General features: G+C 34.2%; 1 protein-coding gene and 1 pseudogene across 1 annotated transcript in view; both read right to left on the bottom strand.

The window, feature by feature from the left end:
• Window positions 1-19,093, bottom strand: part of TRPC1 (transient receptor potential cation channel subfamily C member 1) — a 72,845-nt gene that overhangs the window by 47,999 nt on the left and 5,753 nt on the right. The window contains exons 2-3 of the mRNA XM_090283651.1: window positions 14,495-14,649; window positions 4,350-4,552 (exon numbers count right to left, since the gene is read on the bottom strand). Of these exons, the coding sequence (XP_090139777.1) occupies window positions 4,350-4,552; window positions 14,495-14,649 (358 nt within the window). The remainder of the gene's footprint in view (window positions 1-4,349; window positions 4,553-14,494; window positions 14,650-19,093) is intronic.
• LOC150021129 (malate dehydrogenase, mitochondrial pseudogene) lies at window positions 16,026-17,027 on the bottom strand (annotated as a pseudogene).

The raw sequence follows: 19,093 nt of genomic DNA, 5'->3' as shown, positions 1-19,093 counted from the left end.
AATCATGGCCATATATTACAAACCCATGGCTAACCATAAGAAGAACTGGAGTAGATGAGGCAAGATTAATAACAGATAGGCAAAATTAATGAAACAGGAGAATGCCATCTTCATAGACAGAAACTAGGAGACAAAATTTTTAACTTCAACATGTAACTGACAGCCATTGATGAGACTTCAGTTTCCAACCTAACAACTGCAGTTAACATTAATATTTCATTATTTTAAATCATTGGGGTGACATTGGTTAACAAAATTATATAGATTTCAGGGGTGAAATTCTGTAACACATCATCTGCATATTGTGTTATGTGTTCACCACCCTGAGTCAAGTCTCCGTCCATCACCATTTATTCCCTTTACCCTCTTCTACATCCCCCCACTTATCTTTCCCCCTGGTAATCATCATACTGTTGTACTGTTGTCTATGTCTATGAGTTTTGTTTCTTTCTTCACTTAATCCCCTCACCTTCTTCACTCAGCTCCCCAACCCCCTCCCCTCTGACAGCTGTCAGTCTGTTTTCTGCATCTATGAGTCTGTCTCTATTTTGTTTGTTAGTTTATTTTGTTCAACAGATTCCACATACAAGTAAAATCATATGGTACTTGTTTTTCTCTGACTGGCTTACTTTACTCAGCATAATAATCTCCAGGTCTATCCATGCTGCCCCAAAAGGTAAGATTTCCTTCCTTTTTTAGGGCCAAGTAGTATTCCATTGTGTAGACGTACCACTGCTTTTTTATCTACTCATCTATTGATGGACACATGGGCTGCTTCCAAATCTTGGCTATTGTAAATAATGCTGCAATGAACATAGGGGTGCATATATTCCTTCAAATTAGCTTTTCAGGTTTCTTAGGGTATATTCCCAGAAGTGGAATTGCTGGGTCATAACGCAGTTCCATTTTTAATTTTTTGAGGTAACTCCATACTGCTTTTCACAATGGCTGCACCAATCTGCATTCCTTTTCTCTACATCCCCACCAACACTTACCATTTGTTGATTTATTGATGATAGCCATTCTAACAGGTATGAGGTGATATCTCACTGAGAGTTTAATTTGCATTTCTCTGATGATTAGTGATGTTGAGCATCTTTTCATATGTCTACTGGTCATCTGTATACTCTCTTTGGAGAAATGTCTGTTCAGGTTCCTTTTGCCATCTTGTAATTGGATTATTTGGTGATTTTTGGTGTTGAGTTTTATAAGTTCTTTATAAATTTGGAATATTAACCCCTTATCAGATATATTATTGGAGAATATGTTCTCCCATTTAGTGGGCTGTCTTTTCATTTTGTTGATGGCTTCCTTTGCTGCGTAAAACCTTTTTAACTTGATGTAATCTAATTTTCTTTTTTCTTTTGTTTCCCTTGTCCAAAGAGCTATCTCAAAAAATACTGCTATAAGAAATGTCCAAGATTTTCTACCTATGTTTTCTTCTAGGACTTTTGTGGTTTTGAGTCTAACATTTAATTCTTTAATCCATTTTGAGTTTACTCTTATGTATGGTATGTGTAAGAAGGTAGTCTAATTTCTTTTTTTTTTTTTTGCTCATATCTGTCCAACTTCCCAACACTATTTATTGAATAGATTATTTTTACTCCATTGTATGTTCTTGCCTCCTTTGTCAAAATTAATTGATCTGGCTCCTGTGGCTCAGTGAATTGAGTGTCGGCCTGCGAACCAAGTGTCGCTGGTTCGATTCCCAGTCAGGGTACATGACTAGGTTGAACATCAGGGCCCCAGTTGGGGGCGCGTGACAGGCAACCACACAGTGATGTTTCTCTCCCTCTCTTTCTGATTTCCCCTCTCTCTAAAAATAAATAAATAAATAAATAAAATTATTATTTTTTTAATTAATTGACCATAAAGGTGTGGGTTTATTTCTGGTCCTTTTTTCTGTTCCATTGATCTATATGTCTGTTTTTATGCCAGTACCATGATGTTTTTATTAGGGCATCACATTTCTAACTAATGAGAATATTAGCCATTAAGAAGAAGATGCAGAACATTAAACTGATAATATTTGTTAGTTCTGCAAAGAGGAGGATTAGAATTGGTCAAGAGACTTCCAACCAAAATTAAAGTTAGAAGTTTTACAAGGATTTTAGGAATTATTCACACATTACTTGGATAACTAAAATAAATACTTTTTAATAAAAGAATTCCATATTCCTAAGATTATTCTCAATGCCAACATCCTACTGTCTTGGTAGATACTAGATTTTATAAATTCAATTGCTTTCAGGGGTGAAGTGGGTAATAATATGAGTAAAGCTGAGTGTACATGAGGCTTACAGACATTCAAATTCAAAATTATGAAAAACATTGTGCAGATTAAACAAAGCACTTCTGCAAATTAAATTTAACCTGCTGTCCCTCACTTTGCCATCTCTCCCAATTTCACTTTCTCAACCTTTTAAAATTGCCTTCCTTTAAATAAGAAAGATTTCAAATTGTCCTTAAAGTTATTTGAAATTTCACATCACATAAAATTTTGAGACTAAAACCAAATCACAACAATTATATTATTGAAAATGTTTTTCTAAACTCAATGGCCCACTACCTTTCCCTAAGCCATTTAAAATTATTGCCCCTAGACCTTATCCTCACCTGAAACTGCACTCTCTCTGAAGTTTAAAAACCAATATCTTATAAACAGAGATTGCCTCACTTTCTTAATGCTAACATTGGTTCTTCCACTTCACTGATCCCATATCTCTTTTTATTCCTTTTGTTAGCCTCCTTTTCTTCTCCAAGTCTACTTAGCCATTCCTGAAAGTGACTTTAGACCTTTCTTATAACTGCTTTCTCAAACATGAGTAACAAACTCTCAAACTCTTCTGCAAATACACTAAACCATTTGCAGTTCTCCAAATAAACCACAATCACATTTTGTACTCTCTTTCACTTTTTAATTCCTATTCATACTTAAAGGCTGAGCTCAAGCCACAGCTCATCTAAAAGCTTTCAGAACAAGTGTTTTCCTCACCTCAAACCAAGCAAGGTAGTGGTTCTTTCCAGCCCCAAACCACGACCCTAACTGCTTCAACTACAAACATTTAATAGACATACAATTTGGAAAATATTTATAGTTAATATTAAGAAAGGGTTTTTAAACTAGAAGAGGCCTTTAACTCATCTTACAGACTAGTCATTTTAAAAGTAAAAAGGTAAATGATATAGTCAGCTGTTGACCAAAGTGGTCTTATCAAAGAGAAATATAAATCTCATTGTAAATAAACTTAAAAATATAAAAAATTCCAGTTCAACCTCTGCAAATAAGCATTAAATCAATTTCCAGGAGACTTTCCCAATTTATGGATTTGTGACTGTCAGTCCATCAAAGCTCTGTTCATAAGGTGAATAAAGAGAGACTGTGGATATTTTACAGTTTTTTTTCTTCCATTGCTTTTAGAGAGAGAAGAGAGAGAAACATCAATTGCTTGCTTCCCATACATATTCCAACCTGGGATCAAACCCGCAACCATTTGGTGCATGGGATTATGCTCCAACCAACTGAGCGCCTGGTCAGGCAATATTTTATAGTGTTAAGCTAATTTTATATCTACTGTACAACAGTCCTTAACTAAAAAAAATATCTTGTCAATGATCTGCCTATGGACTTCCAGACCACATTTTCCATAGTAAATGTTATACTAGATACTATTTTATATCTATATCTATCTATATCTATCTATCTATCTATCTATCTATCTATCTATCTATCTATCTAGAGAGAGAAACAGAGAGAGAAGCTTATGCTGAAAATTAGAATCTAAAGCCTGGCCCAGAATCATATAACTCATTCAACATGTGTGACCTTAATCAACCTGTCCAGGATATGGTACTTTCTTGTTTATTCACTCCTTAGTTGTTATTACTATTTTCAACTGGGGAGAATGGGAAGAGAAATAGACGTAAATATGTATTGTGGGAAAGAGAACATAAGAGGCATAACAGGTTAATATTTAGGTAGGTAGAAAACAATTTTCATTATAAGAAGATAGGAAGTGGTATCTCTACCCTTCCTACTACTTGGAAATTCTCTTAGATTAATAAACTCTGCTTCTAAAAAGCAAATAGTGCTTCCAGCCCCCACCAGTAGGAGTATGAAATAAACCTTATTCATAATTTGAAAAAGTTTCCTAATTATTCATCACTTAGTAAGCATTTCTTTAAAAATGCAGAACTCATTGTATTAAGAAAAGGAGCTAGAAGTTTGGCTTTCATAAGTCATCCCCATATCATATTAAAAGCTACAAAGAAAGAACAACAATTAAAAAAACTTCTTTGTATCTTATTGTATCATACATTTAGTAATCAAAAAATCTTAATTTTCTAACCTGGAATGTCGGAGGCTGTCCTTTTTGTTTTTTGCAGAACACAGTGTGCATTCACAGCCAACCGCATGGGGCTTGGGTAGAGATACATCCTGTTTTAACAGCATTGTAAGAATTTCATAGTTGTTACGATGAGCAGCTAAAATGACAGGTGCAATGTCCATAGTTGTTGAATACTCAGGATTCTGAATTTGCTCCATTAGTTTCTGAAAAATATTTATATAAACTGTCAAAAGTTATTTGTGACTTCAAAGAAACTTAAGTATCTGAAGAATAAAATGAAAAAAATTGGAAGCACAAAGAACACAATTAAGAAATATGATAAACATTTTTTCCAGGATAACACTTCTCTTGAAACCTCAAAATTTAACTTGAATTAATAAATGTTAATATAATCATGACAAAATCTTCAATAGGAAACATTCATTCAATTAAATTTCTGTTTTCCTAACAAAGAAGAAGAATATCTAGAGAAATACATTAGGAAAAAGTTTTTAATTTTCAAAAGATTACAGAAACATGCATGACAAGGATAAAGAACAAGAATTGTAGAAAAAGGAATATAATGAAAAAACAGAAATGTTAAAAACAGGCAGAGCATAAATGCATGAGAAAAACTTTAAAAATTCCACCCCTTGTGGCAAACCTTGCCTCATATAGCAATGAAGCTACTTGAAAGGGCTAAGTAAATGGGAAGCACTCTTTATTTTGTATAATACTCTACATAGTCTCAATCATTACCTATATTACTTTCTGTTACAAATGCACAATACACTAACAATCATAGCTACTATAGGCACTTTACACTTATCCTCTCATTTGATCCTCACAATACCCTGCAAAATTGAGCATTATAATCCCCATGAAGAAACTGAGGCTCAGAGAAGCTAATGTGCCTGAGGTACACAACAGAGTGGCAAATTGCAGATCATAACTCACATCTGTATTACTTCCGAGCCTGAGCTCCTTTCACTACATAGTCTCATGGGTCTGATGATGGCATGACATGAAGAAAAAGACATTAGCAAATAAAGACTCGGGGTTAAACAAAAAGGCTGACTATTTTATGATTATTGCATATTCCTTCTACTACTTCTCACTTTTTCACAGAGGTTTTCCTGAGAATTGTTTCATTTCATAGTATAAGCTGATCAAGTTCAGGGTTTACATTGTAATTTTTATTAAAACTGTAAAAGTAGTGCACAAACATTATAAAATATCTAAAATATATAGAAAAGCAGAAAAAATAATACAAATATCCATATTCCTACTACCCAAAAACCACTTACAGTATCTCTTTCTGATCCTTTCTCTACCAGATCCCCTTTTAAGGACATCATTTTTGGCATAAATAATTGGGCACCAATAGTTAAAAATAATGGTTCCTAATATTTTGAAGATCAAAAACACTTTTAATGATCTCATAAAGCTAAAGCCCAGAATCTTCGGGAAAAAATCATGTGCAGAATTCTGCATGCAAAGTAAGGCATTTCATAGACTATATTTTCAAGATATTTTATTTCAATAATTTAAATAATACCCACAAACATCTTTATGAATACAGCTTTTTTTGTTTTTTTGAAATTTAGGATTATCTCATTAACACAGAACCCCTGAAGTGGAACTATAGATAAAAAGGCCATAAATAGTTTCGAAGCTCCTGATACATATTATCTAAGTCCTTTAATAGCTTATATTACCAGTAATATAGGATGTAATCATTCCCTCTTTATGGTTTACTCACCAGCACTGGGCATGATCACCCCCAATTTATGAATAAAAAAACTATCATAAAATATTCACTTCCCTTTGATTACTGGTAAATTTTAATATTTTCTAACATACTAATTTTTGGCCCTCTTTTATAAATAGTTTATTTACATACTTCCCATTTAGTTACTGAGAATTTCAAATTAATGAATTTATTTAAAATTACAGAGAAATCTAAAAATTTAATCCTCTTCCCCTTTATTATTGGTTATGAAGAGGAGAAAAATGTATTTGATCTCTTGAGAAAAATGCTCCTCATTTTTCTATGACACATTCTTAACTATATGAAAACACTATTAGACATAGATAAAAGTTCATCATTTCACTGTTGATAATATGATTTACATGCTACAAAACTGTATTTGAAAGTCAAAATTTATTAAAAGACAATTTTGATAAGCCAAGAATACAGAATGAATTTACTGAAATGGTTTAAAAAGTGTATATAAAATATTTGAGATTGCCTGTCTAGAAGTAATAAGGCTGTTAAAATGTGATCTTGATGTTGCTGAGAGAATTCAAAGGCTTTTTGTTAGCAATAAAGTAGAAAGTGTTCTTTCACTGAGCAAGTGAAGACTACAATGGCCTTATAACCCAGAATTCAATTGGTAGTGGTAATGGAGATGAAATAACAGCAATCAGTTACTCCAATACCCTGGTACCCCACTCTTGCTGCCAAGAAAGTAAACGGGTTTAAAGGCTAGAAGGCAGAATAGGTATACCAAAATATAATAGCAACTGAAGGATAGATGACATAAAATTGAACAGGATTGTAGATATTTCTGATTGTTTGGATAGGAGCTATATTTTTGGCCCTTTTTTACTATTTCTGTTGGTTTCTTACCACCAGTTAAGCTAGTTGGTACCATCCTCTGGAGAAAATCATACTTACACAAACTTTTTAATAGTTCCGATTTGAGTAAAATATTTCAGTTAATACATGAAAAAGTATGCAAATAATGCCAGATCATGTACAACCAATATATACTGTAATTCTTTCTTAAGCAATATTTTTTTCTGAGTATAGGCAGTTTACACTCCAGCAGTTATTGAAACTGATTGTTTCATTACAGCTTCATCAATAATGAATGGTGTATATTTAAAACTTTTATATACAACAAATAATCTTATTTTTAATATATAATTTGCCTGATTATTAATGAATATATTTCTAATTATAAAAGCAATAAAGAAATACAAAAAAGGTAAGAAAATATCCTTAATTTGGCAATGAGATGACTGCTACTAGATAACGTTTTGCTACATTTCCATACAGTTCCTTTTCTAAGCACGTTTTTAACCTTGGATCATATTACATATACAGTTTACTATTCTCACTTTTTTCACTTCCTATAGCATATTTTTTCATGTTCCTAAATATTCTTTAAAAATGCCATTTTCATATCTATGTAATTATTTATATTTCCAATCTTCTATTTTGAGATACTTAAGTTTTTTCACTGCTACATATAAGATTACAATGAACATTTTCATCCACATTTCTGACCTTTTTCTAGGCAAACTCCTAGAGGAGGAAGCACTAGGTGAAGAAATATGAACATCTCTCTTTTTTCTGACACATCCAGCCAAAGTCCTATCCAAAATACCTCCCTAACCAATGGGGTAGGAGACTATACTATTCCCTTGCCGTCGGTGATTATTATTTTCTTTAATCTTGGCTAATTTGATAAGCAAATATTAGAATATTATCTATGATTATCAGTAAGGTTTAATATTTTAAATTTTCTGAGATTTTTTTCATGTCTTTCTCTGGTTTTGATGTTTTCCATCAATTTGTCTAATATTAAGATAATGAACTTCTAATATATACTGCAAATGTCTTTTGCCAGTTATCCATCTGCTTTCTAAATTTTGCTTGATATCTGAATTCCAGAAATTTAACTTCTATACAGCCAAAGACTGTGCCATGTGATTTTTCTGTCCATTGCCTTTGTTCTTAGAAAGTACTTCCTCTCCCAGTCAGTTAAAAAGTCACCTACATTTTATTCTAGTTTTCTTATTTCATTGTTTATATTTAATTCTTAAATTAATGTGGAAACTAATTTGTATCTTCAACTTAACCTGCAGAATGTTCCAAACTAAAATACTGGTCCACATTGACAAAATTATAGAAATATGATTAATTTTTAAAAGGTTACCTGAAAACAATATTATTCTTGCAAGTGCCTACTTACTTTAAAGCAATATTTTACAGACTAAAAGAAATCTGTTTTCTTAAGACAAATAAATTTGGGGGAAGAAAAAGATACTAGTGGGGCAGGAGATCTATTTTGGTTTAAAAATCCAAATTAATAAACATTTAAAAGTACTAACTACTATAGTTGGTCATGATGATCGTTTTGATCGATGATTAAGCAGTTTATCAACAGCTCCCACTACTTCAGAGTCGATTGCCACCAAAAGTGCATCTGTGGACTTTAAAAAAAAAAAGTTAAAAATGAAAATGGAGGATAAAAAGGTAAGCTATTTATTTTACTAATTCATAAATAAAACTATTTTTTAAAAACTTAAACTGTATTATATACAGTAATTCTGAATTTTCAAAAATTTAGACTGTACAGTTACTTGCCTTAGCAGTACTTATGTGTAGCACAATACACACATATCTGTTTTGGTTTCATCATGTGAGTTGGTAAAATAACGAATGCTTGATAGAAGGGTTTATTAATGAAACAGTGCTGATCTATGCAGTAGTTAGAGCTGAAAATATTTTTGAAGATCTTTACTCTTGAACTTTGGACCAAAAGAATCTTAACATTCCAAATCTATAAAAGAAATAGCCAAGAACTAGTACTAAAGGTAAAAAATCATGTTCAGTCTATTAACAATGATCATCAATGCAACCATGAAGATAGGACACAATGGAAAACATATAAATAGAAAGGGGCACCCTCTGTTCTCATCTTGAAAACATATGGCTGACTTAATGGTACAAGTTTGAAATTAATATCAGTGATTTAATCAAGTAAAAAACACAAAGAACTAGACTACCAATGTCTTTAGAAACAGGAAGGAAAAGTGACTGTAGTTTCACCCCCAAACTTCAGCTCATTTTGAAGCTTCAACTTTGACAGGAGAAAAATATAATTAGAGGCTGAGGAAATAGGGACTTTCAACTCTTTGTAACAGCCTACATAATAGTTTTATTATGATACTTGGAAGCTGTGATGTCAAGTTTTGAGATTTATTATTTACTTATTTATTTAAGGAAAACTATAAAGGCAGAAGGGAAACATGCGGATAAATAATGATTTATTCTAAGAAAATGACCTGATTGTTTTCAATCTGTATAGTTTGAAACTGTTATAATCTTTATCAACTATTTAAATCAATGTTCTCTTAAAAATGAAAATACCAGATCTTTAATATTCTTCATAGTTGGAAGGAATAAAGGCTTCATTACTTTATCTAGATGTCAAAAAATAGTACTAAAATTTACAGACTTCATCTAGATGTCTAAAAATAGGACTAAGCATCCCCAAAATAGGTTTGGGAGCCACATTCAACCATTAGGAACCACCTATGTGTTCTCACAGGAAAAACTCCCCACTCTGATAGAAAACTTAATTCATTATTTTATTCCCTAAAACTTTTATGGTTCATTGGTCTATAGCCTAGTCTGGATAGCTTAGAATTATTAGTCTTCTGCTTTGCAAAAATTTCTCTTGGGTTTTTACTTTTTATTGCATTCGATCGGGTGAAACAAAAACAAAAAGAACCATGGGTTCTTGACTACTTAACATTTAATTTCTGATTTTAAATTTTAACCTACAAAGCTAACTATAGTAATGCCACTGCTCTCAAAGTCAAAACCAGGCAACTCCAATCATCTGAAATATAACCATGAGTCCAATTGCAATCCACCCCCCCCCCCAAAAAAAAAACACATACTGAGTGATCACAAACTAACTTCATGGGCATCATTTCCCAGAAGGAACTGCCTCAACCACACTGACTTAAGAGTTATCTATGAATGATGGATATCTGGTTTTCCCAAGTACCCTTCAGATCTTTACTGAATAAGAGAACAACTAGATTAAAACCAGCAAAGTAGGGAGAAAGCAAATAATTGCTAAAACATTAATAGAGCAAAATCATTGTCAACACACAGCAGTCTGAAACCATTTACTGTGACAAACGTGTTTAGTTTCAGACTAAATGAAGCAAAGTAAAATGATTGCATTCTCCATGATTCCTACTTATGATGGTAAAGTTAAATTATATTCAGATACACTATTTTAGTAAAGAATAAAGAAAGATTCGTGTTAAATCTGTCAATTCTTATAAGAATAAGCTTCAGGTATAAAATATTTATGTAAAAAAAGCCATGTAAAGGAGTAACCACTGACTTACTCTGTACAAATGGTATGGTATTTGGTAAACCAAAGGTATTTCTATATAGGATGTTTTAAATTATTTAAAAATACCTATAGGTATACAAAATGTCCTCATTAGTTTTGCTTTCCAATTTCTCACAGATATTTGACCACTGCTTATTAAAATCTATTCAATTATATACTTAATATATATTAATGAGGCTGCTATCTTCCTTCTCCCCTCTGAAATTTCAACAATTCCCACACTCTTTCCTTTAAGCTCAGAGTAAGAAGCTACTTATTTCCTTTCTGAAGCTATATAATGCTCTTTTGTCTTCTACAGCACCTTGGTTCTTCATTCATAGACATACCAGTCCTAGTCCCCACCGCTCAAAACATGAAATACTTCCTCACTCTTTGCTAGTTTGACTGGATCCTATCTTTTTACCACACAAGTTTTCTTCCTTACTTTGCCAAACTTCTCAAATCCAAGCATATCATTTTCTAAATTCTAATGATGCAAATTTCAAAATCCAACGGCCTTTCCGCCTCCTCGTTTTCCTTGATTTCTAAGCATCATATTAAAACTGTTTCTTTGGTTTTCACAGTGTGGCACTATCCTACCTCCTTCAATGACACCCTTCCCTTCTAGTGCCCTTTATTAATATAGATGTCCCCTAAGAAAGAACTGCCACTGGCCATCTGCTCTTCTCTGTGATTTCGCTCACCCTCACCGATTGGGGGGTCATCCCCATGGTCGTCTGTGCTGCATCTCTGCAGTCTGAGGGCTCCCTGGAAATGAAATCTTCATCTGTAACTGTCCATGGGAGACTGCCTGATATCCCCCAAATAAATAAGGCTAAAACCAGAATTCACATTTCTCTGCCCCAAGCTTGATTTCTATTCTTTGTTTTTCTTTCACCTTCCAAGTTATCCATTTTTAAGATTTCCAATTCATCTTGGATTCCTCAATTCTCCCCTCTAAGTTTAAATGTTCACTAAATTCTATCAATTCTTCCTCATAACATCTCTCACGTCTGCCCCCCCCCCCCCATTCTTATAGCCACTATTCCCATTCAGGCTTTAACCTCTCTATATCAGGATTACAAACTGCTCACTGAAGCTTAGAGCATTCCTCATTTTCCATTTTCTGTATACTGGACATAGCCACTCGAATAGTTTTTCCAAATACCACTGGTCAGATCACATCCTTTCTCAAGATCATTTCATGATCCCATTATCTACCATATAAAACCTAAATTCCTTAGCCAGGCAATCAGATCATTCTCACCAGTTTTCTTTCAGTTGTTTTTCCAGATACTTCCTACTACTATGCACCTCAAATATTTTGTTTAAAAAGGCTAAATCAATTCACTGTCTCAAGGATACACATTGCACATGCCTTTGTATACATTCTTCTCCATATCCCCTGTTTCTGGCCTATGTACACATTTTTGAGAGTAGTTTTGGATACTGGGCAAAAGCATGGACTCTGGAGCCAGAACCTGAATTCAAATTCCAGGTCTGCCTTTATACAGTGACTTTAGACAAGTTACTTAACCTTTCTGTACCTTCGTTTCCTACTCTATCAACTATAGATAATAATAGTACTGAGCTCATAGTGGGCTATCATGAGGATTATGGAAGTTGAATATATTTAAGGTTTTTGACACATAGTAGCACTATATACATATTAGCAATTATTACGATTTCAAAGCTCAACTGACACTCCCATGAAATTTCTTTTGATAGCTCCAATCCACAGTGATCTTCTCTTTTCTATGTCTCCAAAAACATTTATTGTAAACCATAAAAGTTTAAGTATAAAACAGGGTCTCCCAATAGGGGCGCTGTTGACATTGTAGGCCAGATAAATCTGTGTTGTGGGGGCAGTCCTGGGCATTCGTTGTAGTATCTTTTGGAGCATCTGTGGCCTCTACTCATCAGATGCCAGTAGTAACCCACCCCCCAGTTGCAACACCAAATATGTCTCTAGACAATGCCAAATGTCCCAAGGGGGGTAAAATTGTCCTGTTGAGAGCCATAAGTATAACACAAGATAAAATACATGAAAACACTTAAAGTAATATATAAGGGTCAAATATTGTAGTATTACCACTCAGCACTTAACAAATATATCAAATATATTTTTGTTTTTTAAAATGATTTGAAATTCATCTGTATTTTGATTGTCCAATTAGTTTTAACTCATGTTTTACTTATTCATTTCCACAACAATCAGACCCAACTGAAGGCCTTGGACATTTGTTGATGGATACAGAGCACAGTGAACTGAGACAGAACACAATGAACTGGAAAAAGCATGAAATTTGAAGTCAGAAGATCAGGTTCAAATCTTAGGTTCGCCCCTAGTTTAGAACTTCAGACAATTCACTAAAGTCTATGAGCTTCAGTTTTCTGATCTGTAAAATTTAACACCTAAATAGGCTAGCTATGATGTTCAAATGTAATCAGATACGTGAAACAATCATGTATATATTGGAGATTATATACATGGAATTATATGTGTAAGAAGACAAAAATGATTATTATACCATAATACCTCCTTTATCCAGAATCATCTGGGACTTCCTTTATAACCTTATTTTCTATGTAACTGAAGCTTATGCCTTTGAGTGTTTAACTTTGAATTTTAAACTATTTTGATGGAAGTTTTCTGCATTTAGAAGTTTTGTATATATTCTTCTTTCTTCTAAAACGATAGGTACTGAATATAATTTAATTTTTCCTTACTGACTGCAGGCCATGGTTATAAACATTAATTACCATTCTAGCATACAGCCTCTCAGAGATAATCATATTTGCTATGCTGCTGACATCTTTATTAAATATAGTCAGGGGTACTGCACCTCATTTTGCTCTGTGGTCCTCATGCCCCTCTGCTCCTCTTCTGTCTAGAGATTTAGAAACTAAGCAACTACATTTGTTAAAGTAGAATATAATGAGCAAGCATAGGCTTTGAAGGAGGCTTCAGAAGTGTTCCTCTGACTAAAGTTCCTAAGTGGGAAACTTCCAGGCATCTATCTACTCTGGCTGGCTGCTCAGAGGTATTTTTTACTTACTTTCTAGGTCTCATTGATGTTCTGGATAACTGAAATTGCCAGGAACACAATTTCTTCTTCTACTCTAAATATGTGTAGAGACAGTACCATATGTTGTACATATAACTAACCCATTTAAATTTTTTAAATCTTCTGAGTGCTTCCTAATGCCACTCAAAATATATATATGCCTTATCAAGTTAAAGCTAAAACAGAGCAAACAATCATACTATTTGAAGAGAAAAAAAAGAACCAGAATTCATGTGCTAAGTCCCATCATAAACAAACTAAAAGAAAAAGGAAAATATTATTATTAAATTTCCTTCAGAATCTCTTGACTGAATTCTTTCAAGACTTATACACACAACTTTTCTTCTACCTGAACTGATAAGAGATATGAAAGCTCCGTATATTCCATTTTTAAAATATTCATTGGTTATAAGGAACATTAAAATTCAGGCTGAAAGGAAAACTTAATAACTTAGGAGAAAATTGGAGTCAAATTGAAAATTGCTTTATGTATCAGGAACATTTGTTCTTATGACTGTAAATTGTATGGGTCACAGAAAAATCTTTCTCCCTCTCACTTCTAGAACCCTTGTATATTTTTAAATACATAGTATTATGTACATATAATATTTTAATAATATGAATAATAAAAAGAAAGTCATCTTTAAGTCAGGATAATTTACCTCTGTCAGATGTTGTAAAACATTTAAGATCTGGGAGCAGGGGGAGTGAAAGTTGGGAGAAAAAAATAAATCATGTCAAAATCAAGTTTAAAAAAAAAGGCTTTCGATTTGTTTTTAGAACTTTTCATGCCTCAAACTAAATAAAAAGTGAAAGAGAAGAAAGAGAGGAAGGAAGGAAGGAAAGAAAGAAAGAGGGAGGCAGGGAGAGGGGAAACTAGAAGAAGAAAACATGGAATATTTAACGGTACTTAGAAGCTACTGAATAAAATTATCTAGCCTTGTTGTACCTGACAACCGTAGTCCAAAAGAAGCTGCAGTATATCCAAATTTTCGTTTTCAATAGTTATTGTAACAGCATTTCTCCCAAGCACATCTACGCAATTTATGTTCAAGTCACCTGAACTGCTTTCCTCCAAAATCTTTTTAACCATATAATAGTCACCTAAATAACAAATACAAACATAATTTAATATTCATGACATATTAAATATGAATGACTGTAAAGAAAGCTTAATCTGTTGATTTTAAAAACCTAAACTCATTTTTTGTATATGGAAATGTGTAAAGAAAATGTCAACATTTCCTTGTTGAAAACTTATATCCTAATAAAAGAATACATAAAAGTAAAAAAAATTTTAATATGCAGTTTGAAATAAAAGTTGCTAGTTTAAAATTTATGACTGAATGATAAGGAGAGAAACTCTTAGAAGATATGTAAAGCAATAAAGAATGTCCAAAAACATGAACTGGAAGCTAGAAAAATTATAAGCTTTAAGTTTTACATCTCAAATACATACACACAGATTTTCTTGTACATCATAATGATTAAAAATGAGATTGTGTAATAAATGGAGGGCATTATAAAGAGGTTTTACATACTTTGGAAAAGCAGTGTGAATGTGTATATGCTTGACAAAAGAATGCCTGAAATTCCTCTCATCTCCTCCCGACTCTCCCAACACACACACACACACACACACACACACACACACACACACACACACACCCTTATTTCGTAAATGAAGCTATTAGATTAAATGGCCAGGAAACACCTAACTCACAAAACTCTAAGGCAGGACTAGGACTAATGTTGGTAGAGGCCAAATTAAGAATAGTTCAAAGTAAAAATTTTAACCTCTCAGGAGCATGCAGATTTTGTTCTGCCTAACTCTAACCCACAACACCCATGGGGAAAAATGAGAATAATTATGGAGGTAATCATTTTCATGGGGGGGCCTGCTATAATTGTCTGCTGACTAGCTGGTGCAGTAATGAGGGATATAAATCAAAAAAAAAAAAAAAAAAAGAAAGAAAAAGAAATGCTAACTAGACAAAGAAAGCAAAGTGGGTTTTATTTATTTTCATTTTACTTTTTAAACATAACATGAATAAACCATTTTAAGTGACTTGCAAATAGTTGTTCTTTTAGACATCCATGAATTTAAAAACAGAAAAAGGAAATGAATGATTTCATGATACAGAAAGAGTAAATCCTAAAACTTGACTAAATAAATGAATAAGAAAGGTAACAGATTTTTTTTTGGTAAAATTTCAAATAGACCAGCTATTATTTTTAATCAATGACTTTAAAGTCTCCCACATATTTCGGAAGAAGTTGAACTCTAATTTTCTTTCACTCTTTTTTTTTTTTTTTTTGAAAATCAAAACCTGCTTTTACTGATGCACCAGTAACCGGATCCACAATTTGGAAGGGATGGTAACGTTAATACAATAATCAACAAAGCAAAACGAAATACACAGATATCTGAAATGACTTTCCAGTGACATGATGCCTTAATAAGTAAGGAAACAGAGTGCTCACTAACTGCTTTCTGATCTCATATTCTTTACTAACTCTTCTCCTTTCTTGATTGAGGCTTTCAGCTGAGGAATGGCCTCAGCTATCTTCTCTTTGAAAGGGGCGATTTGGGGGGATGCCTAGATTCTTCTCTATGCCCTTTTCCCCAGTAGCAATGGTGTAGAGAAACAGGGACAGTCTGTTTCTTGGGACTTGGAACATTTGACAACTCCTTCCTTTCTACTAACTGCATGCACAAGGGAAAAGACAAACCGGGCTCCAGCATGGACAGAGTGGCAGAGACTGCTCAAGCTTTAGCCTTGACTACCTCCATGCCAGCCCCCTGGATCCACCCAGTGAGGATTGTCAGCTAGTCCGAGGTAAAGTCCACATTGGGACTGCATTGAGATCAGGAGGATGATGGTCTTCCCAGCACGGAGTTGATGACAGGAACATCAAGTCAAGCTGGATCCAAATCCTTCAATTCTGCAGCAAAATGTTAGCTCTGGCAATGTCCAGGGGTGTCACACCAAAGATCTTATTGGGGTTGTACACTCCATGTTTCTTGAAAACTTCAGATGATTGGGGTGGTGGAGTTAATGGGTTTGAAATGATGCAGATCATGGCCTCAGAGCAATGCTCGTCACAGGCAGCAGTCAGGGTGACCACAATTGTGGCACTGGTGTTGAGTAGGTCATCCTGTACCATGCCTGGTTTTCTTGGGACTCTGGCTGGAATAATTACCAAATCACAAGCTTTCAGGCAGTCCGGCCACTGCTCATGTCCCAGGTAGCCTTTCCCAGTGGCTCTGAACTCAATGTGGCTCAGATGTGCTGCCACTCCAGGTGTATAAGCAGTATCATAGAGGGTCAGGCGGCTCACCAAAGGACTGTCTTCAGAAGCAAAAGTGGCTGCCCAGTTCCTCCAGAAGCCCAAGGTATGGCTACTTCAGCCCTGCTCTTGGCCAAGGTGCAGAAGCTGCAAGCAGAGAGCAGCACTGGGCGAGCGACCATGGAGAGCATGGCTGGGGCAGGCAGGGAGAGGACAGCAAGCCAAAGAGCTGGCGGCAGAGTGGGCTGGGAGGGAGGCAAGTTGCACCACCGACCTCCACACTGCTCAGGGCTTCCTGGCTCAGTTGCTGAACCCTAACATTCTGGATGGCCCATTTCCTTAGTTCCCTCAAGAAAACTAATCACAAAAAAAATATTTTCCTCATATCACTGCTAATTAATAGACACTAATGTTCCATGACAAAAAGTTATCAAACACTAAGTAAAACCATTAGTCACAGGTTGAACTGATAACAAAACTGCCAGATTTTCTTTGGCTTCATAATGTGTCTGAGAATTAATTTTTAAATTATCCTACTTGGGACTCATTAGGCTTTCTGAATCTGAGAACTTCTCTTCATTAATTCTGTAATATCTTCAGCTATTGTATGTTCAAATATTGCTTTATCCCCATATTCTTTTTTCTTCTATTGAAACTTCTATTAGGCATGTTTGATCATCTCATCCAATTTCTGTGTCTCCAAAGATTTCTTATTTTCCTCTTTTGCTCTCTTTCCTGCATTCTGGATAATTTGTTTAGATCTCTCTTCTAGTCACTTATTCCTCTTTCAACTATTTCTGCTGATTAATCCATTCATTGATTTTTTAAAAAATTTTAATGACTTTTTAATTTCTATATGTCTTATTGGATCCCTTTCCACATTTTTAAGTTTAATTTCTTATGTTTTCATTTCCTTATTTTAAGCTTCTAATCATTTTAAGCATATTTATTTTGTGGTCTCTGTATGACAATAATCTGAAGGTCTTAGGGATTTAATACTATTTGTTGTATCCACTTGATTTGCGATAATGGATGACTGTCTTCTGAAATTTTAATTTGGGCATTGCAAACTTATCTTCATGCAGCTAACCTGTGGGAATCCTGGCAGCCTAGTTTGAAAAATTGTCCCACTAAAGATGTTTTGCATTTGCTTCTTCCAGGTAACTCAAGAGGTTTTGCTGCCCTATGATTTTTTTTTATTATTATGTTAATTTCTCAGTTAGGTTTTCCTAGACCAAGTAGGCAGTATTAATTTAAACTCCAACTCAGCATGAGGCAGGTACAAATTCTTAGGAGAGTCTTATTTACAAGCTTCTTTGTAGTTTCCCTGTTCTGGTGGATGAGTTCTTTTCCTCATCTAACTCCTTGCTAAAGGTACGGTTCTTTAAGACCCTGGTTTTATGTTTAGAGTGTGTTACAATTTCTATATCACAAAAACTTGGCATCCAAAGAAATTTCACTGAATCTCATAACTGCAATATATTGATACGGTATGGGAATTCTTTTAGTCCTGATAATTTATCCATTTAGTCTCTTAAAAGTCCCTACTCATCACCTCTTAAAGATAGCTTTTGTTCTGCTCATTAAATATTATTAAACTACTAATCCTAGATCTTAAACTTCATTAAATTTGGCAGAGTCACTTATGAAGAAGTTATTTATAGCACTGGAAGCAGGGAAGAAGAGGAATAAGTCTTAGGTGGCAATGACACCAATACAATAAAATTTAATCACTTAACACCCTTCACCAAAGTCTATAATACACAAGATAAAGGGATTTGGCTTAAGCTATATTTTTTAAACTGCCCAGATAAAAGATTGTGTACTAACAATATTCCACCTTCCAAAATATAAATAGGCCACTTAGATTAAATTGAGCATTTGTTTCTTCCCTTCAGACAGATTAGGCACAAACATGTATTTTTTTTCTTTTTACTTATGTATTTAGTTATTTATATAATACTCACCGGAGGATGTTTACTGCTTTTAAAGAGAGAGGAAAAGAGAGAAACATCAATGTGAGAGAGACATCAGCTGCCTTCTGTATGAGTCCGACCAGTGAGTGGATCGAACTTTCAACCAAGGTATGTGCTGCCCTGACAGGGGATCAAACCTGCAACCCAGGTATGTGCCCCAACAGAGTTCGAAACTGCAACCTAGGCATGTGTCCTGACTGGGAATTGAGCCCAAAACTTTTTTGTGTACAGGGTGGTGCTCCAACCAACAGAATCACCCTGCCAGGGCAAACACTTTTTCC

This window comes from Furipterus horrens, unplaced genomic scaffold (genome assembly GCF_987537825.1).
Source record: "Furipterus horrens unplaced genomic scaffold, mFurHor1.1.pri manual_scaffold_1, whole genome shotgun sequence".
NCBI lineage: Eukaryota > Metazoa > Chordata > Mammalia > Chiroptera > Furipteridae > Furipterus > Furipterus horrens.
The sequence above is the reverse complement of the archived record's forward strand: the minus strand, read 5'-3'. Positions and strand labels throughout refer to the sequence as shown.